Source organism: Dreissena polymorpha, chromosome 3 (assembly GCF_020536995.1).
Source record: "Dreissena polymorpha isolate Duluth1 chromosome 3, UMN_Dpol_1.0, whole genome shotgun sequence".
Lineage (NCBI taxonomy): Eukaryota > Metazoa > Mollusca > Bivalvia > Myida > Dreissenidae > Dreissena > Dreissena polymorpha.
The window spans coordinates 66,892,778-66,910,997 of record NC_068357.1 but is presented as its reverse complement, the minus strand read 5'-3'; the positions used below and the strand labels follow the sequence as shown (position 1 = coordinate 66,910,997).

The 18,220-nt window shown below is 34.6% G+C and overlaps 1 protein-coding gene across 1 annotated transcript in view; it reads left to right on the top strand.

Moving 5' to 3' along the window:
- LOC127874574 (conserved oligomeric Golgi complex subunit 2-like) overlaps positions 1–18,220 on the top strand; it is a 20,173-nt gene extending 1,953 nt beyond the window's left edge. Inside the window, exons 2-18 of the mRNA XM_052418963.1 lie at positions 362–523; positions 1,062–1,127; positions 1,465–1,545; positions 2,318–2,427; positions 2,980–3,085; positions 4,531–4,710; positions 5,891–6,015; positions 6,574–6,697; positions 7,359–7,498; positions 8,460–8,521; positions 8,816–8,982; positions 10,945–11,160; positions 13,012–13,087; positions 13,839–13,984; positions 14,391–14,527; positions 15,737–15,908; positions 16,621–18,220. Coding sequence (XP_052274923.1) covers positions 362–523; positions 1,062–1,127; positions 1,465–1,545; positions 2,318–2,427; positions 2,980–3,085; positions 4,531–4,710; positions 5,891–6,015; positions 6,574–6,697; positions 7,359–7,498; positions 8,460–8,521; positions 8,816–8,982; positions 10,945–11,160; positions 13,012–13,087; positions 13,839–13,984; positions 14,391–14,527; positions 15,737–15,908; positions 16,621–16,728 — 2,178 coding nt within the window. The 3' untranslated portion in view covers positions 16,729–18,220. The remainder of the gene's footprint in view (positions 1–361; positions 524–1,061; positions 1,128–1,464; positions 1,546–2,317; positions 2,428–2,979; positions 3,086–4,530; positions 4,711–5,890; positions 6,016–6,573; positions 6,698–7,358; positions 7,499–8,459; positions 8,522–8,815; positions 8,983–10,944; positions 11,161–13,011; positions 13,088–13,838; positions 13,985–14,390; positions 14,528–15,736; positions 15,909–16,620) is intronic.

Sequence of the window (18,220 nt, the reverse complement as noted above, 5' to 3'; positions counted from 1 at the left end):
AATATTACAACTGAAAAGGTTATTATTCCTATGGCAAACACTTATTCCCAAACATATGAAAGTTAAACCATTAATGGAATACTTTGTGACTGGATCTGGAAAGAAAAGACATGTTTTTCTAGTGGTTATTTGAACAAATAAAGCCATTTAAGGCAATACATATAAAATCAGTAAAAAAGCCTTGTCTGGTAAGGATTAAAAGTCTTAACCAATCATTTAAATTCGGCCTAAAAATAGATGGAGTTAAATAAATTTTTAAAAAAGTATTCTGTGCAGAATCCAGTGTATATGACATCAAGTAAATAATTGAGCTAAGCAAAAAAGATCTATTACCTTTCTAGTGCATTCATCAATATTTCAGGATGATTTCAATGTTGATAAGTTTGTGTTGGAGTGTCGACGCAGAGTTCAGCTTGAAGACTTTAGAGATGATCTGTCTACCTACCTGAAAATCCTGCGCAACGCCATGATAGAGCTGATAAATAAAGACTATGCAGACTTTGTCAATCTTTCAAGCAACTTGGTAAGGTCAAGCACACTCATGTTTCTCATCCACTGTCATTTTAGGAGAATATTCATGTAGAATATTTAGTTAAGACATTGTTATTCTTGATATCAGTCATTTACATTATTGCGTAAATGTAATCTCCTACCCTATATATGTTTGAGTATTGCGTTAAACATGTTTGCCTTGGAATCAGGACATCCTTGGTTCGATCTCCATGGAGGCTTAAATAAATTATGTGCTCAGTATTTTTGGTTCATGTATATCTGTGTTGAGAGTAAATCAGGTACTGATTTCACCACACTTACCTTAAGATCTGTGTTTAATTGATATATTTAACCAGTTATTACCTAGATACGTATTTTCATGCACGTGAAGTTCCGTAGAAAGTTATATTTAATGAAAGACCTTTCTTAGATTCAAGTTTTTAAGGCTTCATCTCCAACCCTTAGATACTGATTCGCAGGCTGTGCTGGTTTTATGCTGTTTGCACATAGCCATTTTCACTTTGCTTCTAATGATTAAGGGTTAAGTTCAACAAACTTTTGTTTCCAAGGTTGGGATGGACAAAGCAATCGACAGCCTATCGGAACCATTGAAACAGCTTAAACACGAAGTCTTGGTTAGATTTTCAATTTATGTTCTTTCTTTGTACAAATGTATTAAGGTAGAATTCACATGTCCTTTTGCACAATCATGTACCATGAGCTAAATAAATAACATAACTATAAAAATAAAATAAGTGATATGCATCTACACAGCCTCAAATGGGGCATTGATTGAAGCAATAAACATTTTGTATACCCATATCCATACGCTTGCTTAGGATTGATTATTTTTAATTATCAGCAGTTTAAGAAGAATTCTGCCAATCTTTGTCAATGTATCTAAATGTGCTAAATGTTCTTCATACTACACTTAATAATTCCATGCATTTTGTCATACATTGTACTTGACAGACTGTACGCACATCGATGGATGAGGCCATATCATTAGTAGAGGCTAAACTGAGGCAGAGACAACAAATTAAACAATCAAAAGTAAGAATTGAGTCGCATTCTGAGAAAACTGGGCTTAATGCTTGTGCCTAAAGTGTCGTCCCAGATTAGCCTGTGCAGTCTGCACAGGCTAATCAGGGACAACACTTTCCACTTTTATTACATTTTTCGTTTCAATGATGTCTCTTCTTAGCAAAAATCCAATTTAGGCAGAAAGTGTCGTCCCTGATTAGCCTGTGCGGACTGCACAGGCTTATCTGGGACGACACTTTATGCACATGCATTATGCTTAGTTTTCTCAGAACATGACTTGATTGATTAGCAATCATAAACACACCACCTCAATTTGTGTTCTATTCAGACCCAGCAACCCCCAAAAAGTGTTTAAATATTGCATATGCAAATGCATAGTATATTTATAAATATGTTTTTTAAGAAAATGTGAAGACCTTGTGCATTGCACTGATAGAGTGTTATTTAGTTTCAGAGACAGCACCATATGTACAAATATGTACATCATATGTACACACATGTTTTTCATAGCCTGCAGCAAAGGGCGGGTAAAAGAGTAACTTTGCTGGTCAGTCAGATATTGTGCCTAATGATCTTCTTCAGATGAAATAAAAATAAAATATGTCATCACCATGAAGTATAGATGTGCATTCAATTTTTGTCTTCAAAAGGGATCAATACATTTTCTAATTGAAATGCGCTTTAACATACTTGACACAGCAATTCAAGATTATTAATACCTTCATATTTGATACAAAGCTCTTGTTTACAATTTACACATTTATTATTTGGATCATCAAAGGCCTGTCTGCAGCGACTTCTTAACATCACCCAGTCTGTGGACAAAATAGAGCGCTTGCTGGGGATAAACCAACCTGAAGGGGCCGACAATAACACACATAGCAGTAATGGGTAAGTACTTAATTATTCCAATACACCAACTCGTGTGATTTTTGCAGCAGGGCACATGGTGAAGAAATTAACCCATTTGAGTTGATGGTAACACAGAAAAGGGGTAAATACTTGAAGAACTTGCCCATATATATTAAATCCATCCATTATTAACTTGCCTGAATCAAGGCAGACTTTCTGGAGAGTGACTAATAAGTCAAAATATTATATTACTTGTGACATTCATAAGAAATGCAAACCTATTGGGCATGCTGTTAAACAGAGCTATTTAGAACACCATTAATTATTTGAATTAATCGTTTTTTGTCATAATTATTTTGATCCGAAACTTGTTTCCTTTGTTTTAAGTAAATTACCAGCTGGTCTTCGAACTTGACTGTTCCAATTTATCTTCATTTCAAACTCAAATTCATTTGTCATCTCTTATTGGTTTTCAAATAAAAGTGGTTCCAATATTTGACCAGCTCAAAATTGCTTGATCTTGCACTTGAACTTTGCTGTATTCATATTATTTTTGAAATTCATGTTTTGAATTTGTTTTCTGTTTCACAGAGGCTTGAATGGGCAGCTGATAGAGAGGGTAGCGACAGAGTTCAACAAACTGCAGTTCTACGTCACAAAGTGCAGGGGCCTGCCTTTAGTGGAGCAGATCAGGCCGGTTTGTGCATTTGTATGTCCCCCACCACTATAGTGGGGGACATATTGTTTTTGCCCTGTCTGTTGGTTGGTTGGTTCGTTGGTTTGTTTGTTTGTTAGCTCCAACTTTAACATTTTGCCATAACTTTTGCAATATTGAAGATAGCAACTTCATATTTGGCATGCATGTGTAGCTTATGGAGCTGCACATTTTGAGTTGTGAAAGGTCAATGTCATCCTCCAAGGTCAAAGGTCAAATATATAGCTTCAAAGCGACGCAGTAAGGGACAAAGTGTTTCTGACAAACACATATCTTGTTTGATCTAAAACAATCAGTTGTGCCGTGGTGTTATTTCTTTGAACTGGATTATTTGAAAATGTGGATGTGCGCTCTTATTTATTTTTGTGAATCATTCTTAAACTCTTCTGTTAGGAGGTTTATTTGTATTTACTGTTAAATGGGATTTATGCATTCTAACCAATATATATATGAGAATACATTTAAAGTGGCTACAAATATTTGATTCACAGCTTTTTGTTTTGAACAAGATTGCTCAAAGGACTTTGTGACTAGACATCATGGAGTTGTACAATGTAATGGTTGTTTTTAGCACAACTGTTTACTAAATAGCTTTACTACTCACCCAAATGTTGTTGTCTGCACCTTTATGAAGCTCTGGTTATATATATATATGGTAAACAAGCAACGTCTACATATCACGCTTTCTACAACAGATATTCAATTGAAAATTTAATGTAGGAAATGCTGCCCTTTTGAAGAGTAAATGTTAACCCATTTATGCCTAGTGGACTCTCCCATCTTTCTAAGTTGGATCAATTTATTTCCAGAATTAGGGATGTCTAGTATATTTATTTCTAAATTTAGAACAATTCTTACAGAAATTCATTTAAGCAAACAGCGTATACCCAGATGAGACGCCGCATCATGCGGCGTCTCATCTGGGTTTACGCTGTTTGCAATGTCCTTTTTTCAGGACGATAGGCATGAATGAGTTAATAGACATAATTCAATTTTCACAAATGAAATGTATCTAGATAGTTTTGAGACATAAATATGACTTTCTATGTTATCAGGCTTTTTTCCTTTAACTATACAGAGAAATATGAAAGGCAGTATGTTTAGTTTCTACCTTAATGTTATCAGTACAGCTTTGAGCTTAGTTCTAGCAGGTTAGCACCAAGACTTACCTTAAACCATCATAATGGTGTAAAAGACCATGTTCATATTTAAATATCAATTGTGTGTGAGTACTTTGAAGTTTATCAGGTCCTTCCACACCCAGGGCTGAATTATTTGACGACCAGGAGACATAGTAGACTCCCAAAAGTTGTGACAATTTTTTTATTATAACGGTAGTTACTGAAAGATATTCAATTTTAATATATTCATATTCATTATTTATATAAAGAAACTAAATTGCATGCTATATTTGGTTATATTTAAAGAGGATTTCCAATATCACTACAACCCTACAATACAGCCTAGAAGGGTCGTTCCTGGAGGGACTGGACTCGTGTAATGTGGACATGCTACGACAGTGCCTGCGTACGTACGCGCTTATCGACAAGATCAGAGATGCAGAGAACCTATATCGACAGCACATCGTTAGGCCATATATGGAAGAGGTAAGAAATGACGATGAAAATTGATAATTTAACTGTGGTGAAATAAAAAAATTGTTTTTGGAAAAAAAAATCTGAAAAAAATACCTCGATTCCAGATCATTAAATGTTGTTGGCTAGTTTGTTTTGTTTTATTTAGTGGTTTTTTTTTTTTTTTTTTTCCTTAAGAAGTTTTTTGTTTTTAGGACACCAATATTTGTAAACAATGTTTAAATATGATATCCATAAAGTTTTGAATGCTAATTCACTGTAAGAATTCTCATGTTCACAATTAAGCACTTGACTAAAAATCTCCTTGTTTTTATCTTTGACTTAAGTATGTTTGTACATACACACAGACTCTTCTGACAAAGTTCTGTTTTACTATTCAATGATAAGCAGTTAAGTTTGCAGGCATAGTTGCTTGTCAAATAAAATTGAGTATGGGCCATTGATAGTATGGACATTAACAATGGTATTGCACAATAAAGTGAATGCTGACCCTTTTTATCACCCGCCATAGGCGAAAGGGATATTGTTTTGGCATTGTACATCCAGAAGCATATTGGCGGGGGATATCAATTCAACGAATTCGCTTGTTCAACTAAGAATTTCTATGACCAGATTTGATGTTAAACTAGCTACATTCTAGGACATTCTTCACAGGAAAGGGTTAAGAGTGGTTATTCACTGCTTTGCCAAGAACTAATTTTTGGGAAGAGTAACTAAATTTATTAACTGATAATTCACATGTATATATATATGCTTCTAATTAAACTATTTCATGTACAGAAGTAAACGTCCAGGGCAAACATATTACATCTGAGTCGCGCTATGAGAAAAGGGGGATTAATGCATGTGCGTAAAATGTCGTCCCAGATTAGCCTGTGCAGTCCGCACAGGCTAATCAGGGACAACACTTTCCACTTTTATGATAGTTTCTGTTTAAAGAAAGTCTCTTCTTAGCAAAAATACAGTTTAGGTGGAAAGTGTGTCCCTTATTAGCCTGTGCACATGAATTAAACCCCCATTTCACATAGTGAGGCTCATATAATCTTATTCAGAATTTATTTGTTTGTGATTCTTATGAAATACTGTTCATAAGTATGAATGTTATAATAACAACTTCAATGGGCAAGTCTAATGTAGTCCTAAAACCCCTCCACCGTAGCCCAATAAAAATACTTATGTATGAACATTATAGGTTATCACAGAACAGTTTATCAAGAATGACCACAACGGACTGCGAGGCATGTTCAACAAGGTTCTTGACTTTATCCCAACCCATTGCAAACTTCTCACCGACGTCACTTCCCGTGTCTCAGCAGGGTAAGTTGAACGGCCAAGAAGGCTAGAATGTAATACAGCAACAGGTGATTTGTCCATATTGAAAAACATACAAGCATTCTAACGGCAAATGATATTTCACACTGAAAAAGTAGGCATTGTTTAAGCGGTCTTTGTTTTGTTGTGATTGTAAAATAATTATCAAAGAGCTAATTGTGTGGGGTCAGTAATGTGTGTTCATACCAATTATAATACCTGTTGCTTTGAGCATATCACATAAGCTCTCACTTTGATCCTGGTTTCAGACTCAATGTGTTAATTGCATTGGAAATGGCATTATTTGTTACAAGTTCCTGCTTATGAAAAATTATTGTGTTTTTTTTCATACTTAAAAATTGAAGGTCTGTCATAAAATAATATCTGCATTCTCATTAATTGTCAATTGACAAAACCGCAATTTCGATTGACACTGTTTTTAAACATACAGACCATAAGCTGGGACTTGTTCCACAGGCATGCACATATATTGTCAGCATTGCTTAATGAGCTTTATCCAAGGTTGGATTGGTTATAATTTCTGTAGCGTATTGTCAATTACAGGACCTCAGAAACAGTGCGAGGGTATGATTTTGTGGTGAACTCTGTGTGGCCGGAGATAGTCAGCAATATTGAGGCTAGGACCAGCTCAATATTTGCACCTGGAAATCCAAACATCTTCCAAGCAGTATGATTTTTCTATGTACATTTCGATTATATTGGAATGCCATATGTTTTAGTACTAAATGCTATTATAATTATATAGCGTTTTATTACTTAAGTTTGATTTATTTTAAGTTTTTATGCCCCTGAAGGGTGGCATATAGTTTTTGAACTGTCCGTCAGTCTGTCTGTCAGTCTGTCCTTTCGTCCCAAAACATTGGTCATAACTTTTGCAATATTAAAGATAGCAACTTGATATTTGGCATGCATGTGTATCTCATGGAGCTGCATATTTTGAGTGGTTAAAGGTCAAGGTCATCCTTCAAGGTCAAAGGTCAAATATATGGCTTCAAAGTGGTGCAGAATGGGACATTGTGTTTCTGACAAACACATCTCCTGTTTATTTACAGCATTTGTTTAAGCTGAATTTCATCAAAAAAATTCAGTTTATAGAGGCAATATGGAGTCTTTTTCTTGGGGAGATTTGGTAGAATGATATTAAAATTTAATCGGTCTTTCCTGGCCTAAATTGGTCTAATGCAGAGATAACTGAAAATATAATATCAAATAAGGATAGACACTTAATCAAAGAAAAGTCAATTAATTGGTAACACATTGAACAATTGATTTTGTGGAATGGCCTTTGCTGTCCAGTGAAGAATTACTATTTTATTTGTTTTCTACAGAAATACCTGATAAGTATAGAGTTCTTAGACCAGTTTGAGCGTCTGTGTGGCTCCCAGGCCAGTGTGAGAAGGCTCCGGGATCACCCTAGCTACCATACCTTCATGAGCAAGTGGAGTCTGCCGGTCTACTTTCAGATCAGGTGCCTTTGTTTATCCTTTACCGCTTAAAAACGCACCTTGACGAATTTGAAGTCCCTTAGAAAATAAAATAAAATTTAAGGCCTAAATTTCTCATTCGAAGTGGTAAAGACTTTATTTCGAACCATAAGATACTGATTAGAAGCAAACAGCATACAACCTTACCAGACAGAGAGTTACTCGCAGGCTGTTCTGGTTTTATGCTGGTTGAATAAAGCCATCTGTTCACTTTGATTTCCAGCATGGAAGGGTTAAACAATGGCTGGTGTATGTATAGAAATGGATGACCTGTCATTTTGTATTCCTTTGCTCCAGCTTAATTGGGTAAGCTGGACCCTGCACTTGGAAATGACAATACAAACTTGTTTGTTTTTATTTTATTTTAGCCCCCCCTTAAAAAATAAAAAATAAAAATTAATGAATAAATAAAAAAATGAATAAAAAATAAGCATATTTGTTTAAGGACTTAATCATGTGGTCTTGATGAATTAGAAATATTTGCATTCAAACAAGATTAATATATGAATGACATTTAAAGAGCTGTTTCACCAACGTTTGTAGTTATTTAGTCTGTGAAAGGTTTGTGTTCATCTTTGTTTAAAGCATGCAAATGCAAGTTAACAAGGTTTTAACGTAGAGTTCATGTTGTGCATAAGAGGACCTTCACTCTGTTCATGGCTTGAACAAGTACTTGGTGACTTTGAAAGAAATAAGAATGCTTGAGGAGTACAATGAAACCCTGGGCCTCTTGGTTTAGTTTATGGCAAATTAAAACTCTTTACAAAATGTTTGTTAAATGTGAAGTGTGGCAAGCAGACAGGATGTGTTTATTCAGTAATCTTTTGTGGATTTGAACTGTCAATTAATATTGATTTATTAATGTGAAAGATTTCATTCAGCTGTTAAAAAAACATCCATGTGCACCTCGATAGAATTTCTAATTTCAGATGCTCTTTCTTTCAGATTTCAAGAGATAGCTGGCACATTTGAGGCATCGTTATTCACACCATTCAACATATCTACTGGTAAGTAGCAAAGTTTGAGTTACCAAAATGTCATCTTTACAACTTTTGCTTAAAGCTGCCACATAATAAATTTCAAAAATGTAAAGACATAATGCAAACAGTTATATTAAGTATGTCAATATTTAGTAAGTCTTTTGATCATTCAATAGGTTTGTTGATAAACCTGTCTGCATAAGATTGTGAAAGGACAAACCAACATAATTATTTATAAATAAATTATATTGAAACTTATCTGCATTACATTTTTGTCCTCAGTGTTTCTTACATTTCTGAATTATTTTTCCTTGAACATAGGCGGTTCCCAGTTCCACCTCCTGTCCACCTGTCAGCTGTGGGTGAGCCTTGCCCGGTGCTGGGAGCCAGACGTCTTCCTGGCCCCCCTGTGTCACCGCTTCTGGAAGCTCAATACCCAGATGCTGGCCCGCTACACCACATGGCTTGACGAGGCATACAGGGAACAGGTGCTAACATTTTCAGCCGCACTGTTGGTAAACAGGTCTGAATGCACGTGTGTATAGTATCGCCGCAGTGTAGCGTGTGCAGTCCGCACAGGCTATTAAGGGATGACACTTTTTATGCCCCGGATCAAACGATCGGGGGTATATTGTTTTTGGCCTATCTGTCTGTCTATCATTCTGTCCCAAAACTTTAACCTTGGTCTTAACTTTTGCAATATTGAAGATATCAACTTGATATTTGGCATGCACGTGTATCTCATGTAGCTGCACATTTTGAGTGGTAAAAGGTCAAGGTCATCCTTCAAGGTCAAATATATGGCTTTAAAGCGGCGCAGTAGGGGGCATTGTGTTTCACAAACACAGCTCTTGTTAGTCATTGGTGTTGTTTAAAGGAAGTCTCAAAAAGCACAAATCAAGCGAAGGCCGAAAGGTTTAGCCCTGATTAGCTTTAGGAAACTGCACTGCTAATCTAGAACCATCCTTTATCCACATGCATTAAGCCCTGTTTTCCCTGATCGCGGCTCGTTTACTTGTCCCATGAAGTCTCATAGAAAAAGATCATATAGTTTTAAAATTTTGAAGTTAAAGTGAGACTGCACGATTTAGTCAAATATTTATGAATTTATATAAAATGTGTAAAAAACTTTATTATACATATATTTCAATATAAATTAAAATGAAAGTTAAGGAGAACATGTGTCGAAATATGCGAAAATAAGCCAGATATTTAATTCTGAAATCGAAAATGTCTGTACAGTCGAATCCGCCAGCATGTATATCATGCATGTACGATGTGAATCTATGTTTAGTTTTATGGATAATTTTAATTTCCTGAAACAATATCTATTCAAACGACACACAAACACTAACTCAGATCCTAATAAAAAGACGAATGCTTCGGTTATTGTAGGAAAATATGTACGAAATATCTTCGTCACAATTGGCTCAGGGTGCTAATTTGTCTTTGTTGCATTTTACGAAATTCGTCTTCAATGTATAATTTTTCTTGCCTATTTTGTGTTATTGTAACATATTTGTATCAATATATTACAAATGAACACATATAAAAATCGTGCAGTCTCACTGTAAGGTTCATTGTAAGGTGAAGATGTTTGCAATTTAGTTTTCTTAAGATTGAAAATCATCAGTATTTTAAAAAGATTTTTCACTGGTCTGTGAGTGTTAAGAAAAAAGGCTTGTTGCTGTAATTAGATTTTAGTCGCTGCTACAACATGGGGGCTGCAATGCTGGTCAATAAACCATAAAACCATGTGTTAGACAATTTTGGAGACGCAACCAATAACTGCTCTAATTCTAACTTAATATGGGGCACTTTCCACGGTAATGCTATGGACATACAGATGAATATCCATTCTTTTTCAAAATAATAACCAGTAAATGTTTGTCCAATCAATTAAATTTTGAAAAGAAAAAGACATGATAACTTTTATTCATAATGGTCATATTGAAATATTCATTTGGAGTTGTTGCCTTTATCTGCTTTTACCAAGGTGTAATGGAAAATCTTTTTTTGCGGTTTGTATTTCAGTCATATTATGGTGTTCAGTTGAACAACTCACACTTCTCCTTGTTTTACTGGTACACTTTTCCTGGGTAAGCTGATTTACAAGTACTACAAGAACATACTTAATCCTTTACCACTTAGATACGTATTTTAACGCCTTTGTTGACTCTCAGTAAGTAATATTTAATTTAAGACCTTTCTGACTAGAATTAAGTTTTAAAGGCTTCATCTCAAAACCTTAGATACTGATGAGCAGCTTACAGCATAAAACCTGAACAGACTGTGAGTTACTCGCAGACTGTTCTGGTTTTGTGCTGTTTGCACATAGCCAATTCACTTTGCTTCTAAGTGGTAAAGGTTGAAGGTAAATACCTAACAAATTTGTTTATTATTTTTCATCAAGTACATGCAACAATTTCCATATGAATTTTTGAATTTAGATTGTGGAAAGACAAGACACTGTTACCGAGTCAAAATCCAAGGGGGCTGGAGGGGACAGGGCTGGGCCAGGGGCAGATAATCTGGCAACAGGGCAACCAGAGGGGCGTTCAACACCAACAAAGGGGAGGGTAACTCCAACAGTTCCCACCTCTCCACCCATCACCATAGGCCAGATAGTCTCCCTTGTTACAGATGCAGAGAAGCTACTAGAACTGGTCAGTAATGTCTTTGTAATAGATCTGTATTTGTATTTGAAACTGCTGAGACTTAGAGATTCAGCTTAGGTATTTTTGATTCGCAAATCATGCTTTGACATTTTTGTCGCCAAGTTCAAAAACTGCAAAAAATAAAAGGGCTAAATATCAAACCTGAACCTCAAACAAAGTGCTGAGGGTAAGTTATTGTGGTCAGCCCATATACGGCGTTATTCTTTGTGTGTCATCTACTTTTAAGCTGGTTTTAAGCTTTAAAGCACAGTTTTCATAAAACCTTATTCAAAATGTTATCTTTAATATCTCCTGCCATGTTCGAATCTGGGTCACTTACGTTCAAAAACTTGGTCACCGTGTTGAATATAAGAAGAAACTTTGGTAACACTCCATGAGCCATATTTATGACTCAATCTTGATGAAATGTTGCCAGAATGTTAATCCTGACAATTTAGAATCTCTAACCCTTTCACCCCAAAAATATGTCACCGGTCAAGTTGTTGAAAAACTGTGTTACCTTTTTATAAGCCACGTAAATGGTTGTTTTTATGCCCACGGTAGGGTGGCATATAGCAGTTGAACTGTCCGTCAGTATGTCAGTCTGTCCATCCGTCCGAAAACTTTAATGGTCATAACTTGTTCAATAATACAATATTTAACATAGCAACTTGATATTTGGCATGCATGTGCATCTTATGGAGCGGCACATTTTGAGTGGTGAAAGGTCAAGGTCAAGGTCATCCTTCAAGGAAAAATGTCTAATATATGGCGTCTGTCTGTCCATCCGAAAACTTTAACACTGGCCATAACTTGTTCACTATTGAAGATTGCAACTTGATATTTGGCATGCATGTGTATCTCCTGGAGCTGAAGATTTTGAGTGAGGTCATCCTTCAAGGTCAAAGGTCAAAAATGTTAAAAAAAATAATTCATCACTCCATTCAATCTCTTACTTACTTCTCATGGAGCTGCACATTTTTTATGGTGAAAGGTCAAGGTCATCCTTCAAGCAAGGTCAAAGGTCAAATATATGGCTTCAAAGCGGCGCAATAGAGGGCATTGTGTTTCTGACAAACACCTTAACACCTTAGGGCCATCATGGCCCTTTTGTTTGATGCAGAGAACATTATAAGTGATAGTTTTTATGCCCCCAGTAGGAGGGCATATAGTGATCGGACTGTCCATCCGTCTGTCTGTCCGTCTGTCTGTATGTCCGTTTTTTCCGTCACACTTAGCGTTTAGGTTTCGAAAAATGCTCATAACTTCTATGTCCCTTGAGATATAACCTTCATATTTGGTATGCATGTATATGGACAAGGTATTTCCATACGTACAAAAATTTTGACCCCTGTGACCTTGACGTTGAACTTAGGATCAGCGTTTAGGTTTCGAAATCTGTGTTTAGGTTTCGAAAAATGCACATTACTTCTATGTCCCTTGAGATATAACCTTCATATTTAGTATGCATGTGTATATGGACAAGGCCTTTCCATACACACAAAAAATTTGACCCCTTGACCTTGAACTTAGGGTCCGTGTTTAGGTTTCGAAATCTGCGTTTAGGTTTCGAAAAAAGCTCATAACTTCTATCAAGCGTTTATAGGGGGCATAAGTCATCATATGGTGACAGCTCTTGTTCAGTATTTTTCAGTAATTGAAATATCCAGTTTGATGAATTTCATTAAAATGTGTTAATAAGTCTACGTTAAGACTGCAATGTACAAGGTATATCACAATTAACTAGGCCACTTGTTGAATGCTTCTTGCATGTAATACATGTAAAGCAGTGAGCGAGGATGATATTGTGTTCAGATTGTTTCATAATTTAAAGCATTCAGATTTCTGTTAATTTTCCAGCTACCAGGGTTCCTATCTGAAAGCGTAATTCCACAAATTAAAGGCATTCAAGAAGCAGCCATTGCATCTTTAAAAGGTATTGCCATGCAGATAAAGTGCTAATTAATTGCACTTGTATTGACATGCAGATAAAGTGCTAACTAATTGCACTTGTATTGACATGTAGATAAAGTGCTAATTAATTGCATTTGTATTGACATGTAGATAAAGTGCTAATTAATTGCACTTGACTGCACTTTGAATATTGTTATACAGAAGCCAGCATTGATGTTTACATCTTGTTTATACTTTGAGTAATGCAGGTATGTTGTGTATGGGTTTGCGCTTGTATTTGTCACATGATAGTGATTTTGATGATATCAATATTATGCAATCAGTTTCAAAATTTATAAACTCGTTTTTGATATTTTAAAATAAGCGTTATTGAAGAGGACTTCATTGATAATGTGACTAAAAACTGTTCTGTAATACGAGTTCTTTGTTAAATGTAATACGATAGAAATAAAAAACGTAAAACCCTTTCTCAGACATATATTTTATCCATTAGGAAATTAACAGTTATGTACATGTATACATTCAAGATCAATGCACAAATAGAAATTGATTGATTATGATATTATTTATGCATATTTTAGCATTTATTATCAAATTTTATTGAACAGAACTATGTGGACCAAATTTCATGTAAGTTTTACAGATACTAAAGAAAATAGATAAAGGACACAAATATCAAATAAATGTTGCTGTAGTGAAGAAACAATATACCAAAGATCATCAACAACTTTTTATATATCAAGAAAAAACAAAGTTCATTATGCATTCCACAGAGAGTTTAACAGAATGCTGCACTGCAATGGAGAGAAAACTTCCCCAGTTCCGAGACTATGTTGTTATGGACATCACCAACCAGTGCACCATTCATCTCAAACAGGTCAACGACATTCCCAGGCTGTACAGACGGACAAACAGAGAGGTGGGTATTGAAGACCATCCTGGATTTTGCAGTATTCCATATTCATAGTTCAAGTTTGATAGTGGCATTCACAAATTGGAATCATATCAGTTTGTTTAAGGTCATTATCATATCTTTTTAGGTTATTTCTTTGTATTACGAGTCAAGGATTGAATTTGTATTGGTTTCATGGGATTATGAATGAAACGGTCAAACTGGCCTGATGCCCACTAGTTAGTATTTGTTGGTCATATTAAATGGGGATATAGAGAAAAATACTAAAATACTGTTTAATAAAGATTGACTAAACTTAAAATTCTTGGGAGCCCTTCACAACAAGCACATTTGAAAGTGGTTATTGTGGTCATGCTCATCAAATATATAAATCATTACTCAACTGGTATTCTGTTTATTTTCTATATTTCAGGTTCCCAGCAAGCCGTCTACATACATTAGCGCCATGTTAAAGCCTGTAACCATGTTTATGGAGGAACACGGTGAACTACTCAACCTCGACCAGAAATCGGCCATCTGTTCTCAAGTGTTTGCAAATCTCGCAGACCAGTATGTCCTTTTTGATTGTCACTTTAGTTTTTAAGCTCGTTTTTTTTTACAAGCCAATTGACACTCTCGAGTTCATTGTTTGTGAAGAACAAGTTCTTGATGCTTTAAGCAAGATATTGAAAATGCTCTTGGGTATCAAAACTGGGACCTTTCAGTTGCTAGATGTCCTATTCAATGCACGATTGCTACATGATCACTCTCTATTCTACGATCATTAGGAATGCCACTACTTTTGTCATTTGAAACTTAAGATCTGATGCTTTTAATTGAGTGGTGGAAGTGACTGGAAAGTCAAAAGGTTTTAGTCATTTATAAGCCGGTTTTATAGATTCGTAAATGTTATCACATTCTGCAAAATGTCTTTATTGATCAACCTGTGTAGTAATTGAAAAGCGTGTCTATAATTAAAAAAATGTCATTAAATATTGTTACTTGAGAGACTAATGTATGAAAGATGTAAGCAGATTGAGTACTGTATATATGAATTATATGAACCATTGCTTAAAGTTGAAATCTGAACAATATTAATTTGCCATGCAGCACTGCAACACGATGTACATGCGCTTATATCGAAACTAGTCCTGAATGTTTGGATAATTAAGCTCAATGAGACTGATTTTTGCTAAGAAAAGACTTTCTTGAAATGAAAAATATAATAAAAACGGAAAGTGTCGTCCCTGCAATCCGCACAGTGTAATCTGGGACGACACTTTATGCACATCTGCAGTCCGCACAGTCTAATCTGGGACGACACTTTATGCACATTCATTAAACCCCCTTTTCACAGAGCATGGCTCTAATATTAAAGATGTGAATTTACAATTTTATTTTATGCTTTCCAGTGGTTTATAGAGAAATATCAGTGAAATAAAACTGGTATTTCACTGTTTTAAACTGTGAAAAATAACAGTGAAAAATAACGATGTTTTTCACTGTTTTACTCTGAAATGACGTCATTTTTTCAACGAAATGACGTCATAAATACAGCGACATTATCCAGTTAAACTCTTTTACAATATAAATAAGTGGTGCAAAAAGCATAAAATAAAAATAAAATTTGTTGAATTCGATGGAATATCGATTATAATTCACCCATGATCATAAAAAATACATACAAACATAATATTATTTTATATGATCACTCATGAAATAAAATCAATATTTCATCGAATCCAACAAATATCCTCTATATATTGCAATGCTATTTAGGTACAACACTGTGACAACTGATGTCTTGACCGCGGTCAAAAAGATGGAGGAAAGTTTGAAGCGACTCAAGAAAGTGCGAGGCACGGAGAAGACTACTGGTTCACAGGGAATGTCTGATGATGACAAGATACGAAAGCAGCTCATTATCGACATTGAGAACTTTGGAGAGCAGGTTCGTAGTGAAATATTTTAAGCATTTTGCGTTAAGATACTGTATCTCATATCCAAATGAAGAGGTAATGCGTCTTGCTCCTTGTTTAGTTCAACCCTCCTGCCCCTGTAGGTGGATAAACACCAAAAATGTGAAACGTTGCAAGTATTAATTTGAAAATGAATATAATTGCATTAAAACCTTATTTGAAAGAGTAAGACAAGGAAATTCTCTAGAATAACATGTATTAAACTGAAATTATGTCTCTGTCATGGTTCTGTATTCAACCAAGTCCCTTTTTGGATACGATCCTGCACATTTGTTGTCTTAGATCTTTTCCTAAGAAGTTTTAATAGGTTTACATTCAAGTCATGATATGTTGTTTTATACATGTACTTGCTTAACAATTTAAACTTGAAAGTGATTTTGTTAATATAATTAACTTGTATAATAATATATCATCAGATTTTAACATAAAGTTTGATAAAGCAGAAAATGTATTAAAATTTAAATGATCTATATTTTTGATTGGTAGATTCTTATCAGCAAATAAGTATTGGAGTTGAACCAGTGGATTTATATTTCAGTGATTAATTTATAGTGCATGGTTGCCATTGAGTGAATTCAAATCTTGGACACCCATAAATGATGTTAATGTTTACAAGTGCAACATTTTGAGTTTCGCTTAATACTGTGGTGTTAAATCACAAAGTAGCGTACATAACATTTCCAGATGGCCCAGTTCCACGTCGATTGCAGCAGCCTCGAGCAGTACAGGAAACTGCAGTTACTGATAGACGATGCTAAGAAGGCAATGACCTACAGCAACGATGACAGCTGATGAGCATTTAAGGCTTACTTTTGTAGTGAAATAGATTGAGCAGCATGAATTACTGGGCACAATTGAATACCGAGACATCTCAATACATTTTATTTTTAGTTTAACCTATTATTGTACAAAAGCTTAACCCATATAGGCACTTAACTTTAAAAATTGTCATATGTGGGTAACTTAGCTTGAAAGAATGGGCACATTTGTACACTGAGACGCACCAATATATTTAAGTTTAGATCAAACTTTTTTATTATTGTATAGAAGACCGTATGCATATACATGTATATATAGACACTCTTGAGTCTGTTTCATGATTAAGTACCAGTTCTTGTGTCTTTGGGAAAATCATGTGAATGCTTCTAGAGTCAGGATCCTTGTGGTTTGCAACGGGGACAATTAAAAATATTTATAACTTTTAAGTTTAACTTTTTGTTTAGAGCTATGGAATAATTATGTAGGAGTTACTTGTATCAAAGAAGGCTTAAAGATGTGAATGACTTTAGGTTGTTTTCTGCACAATTATGTTATTTACAAGATTTAAAATAGTGATGTCATTTTAAGATACCATATCATTTTCTACATGTTTTTCAACAACTGTCTTTAATACCTGCTTGCTGTAGTCATTTGTATGAGAATCTAGGAAAATGATTTTGCGAATATTTATCAATCCGCTTTAGGCACACTATTTAGCATGAATTTACTCACTTGGTGTAAGTGTTGTTATTCCAGAAAATTGTGATGTTCAAACAGTGTTTTCTTCAGTGCTTTATTTGTGCTGTTTTTTACAATTTTTCTGACATGGAAACCTCTCTTATTTACCAGACTAATGAATTTAAGATGACAAATCTATAGGTTTGTCAGTTTTGCTTTTATGAAAATTCATAACAAAAAGCTGTAAACAGAATAATAGTATTACATTTATATTATAAAATGTTTGAAATAATACATTATTAATTTATTTAACGTATTAACTCACATATTCTAATTCTTTCAAAGCTGTATATTATCTTATTGTATTAAATACAATGATTCTGTGAATTATACCATGCAAATAAACTTGTGTACGTTCATTTCCTGTAAATTCAAACTAAAATACTGGTATATTTTTTCACCTGAATATAAACCTTTTTTTTTCCAAGAACATCAAAATGTTATTAATATTTTAGTTAATGATTGCTGCAGTATTCTTTGAATTTTTAATATACAGTATAGTATCAAAATGTAATTCAGGTTTTCTTGGACGATAATTATTTTACACAGTTCTGCTACTGATTTCCTTGTTAGCTGTATATGGAACTGGAACTATACCATAACTTATGGTAACCATGTAATGTTTGTATCTTGAATTATGTTCATCTTGCACATAAAAGAATAATGATACATACCGTACATGTACATTGTGCTATAAATGTATTATTTATATGAGTTAGTTATTGCTTTGTTCTGGCACATTGTGTATTTTGAATTTGATCTGTAAAAATAAAAGTGGGAAGTCCAA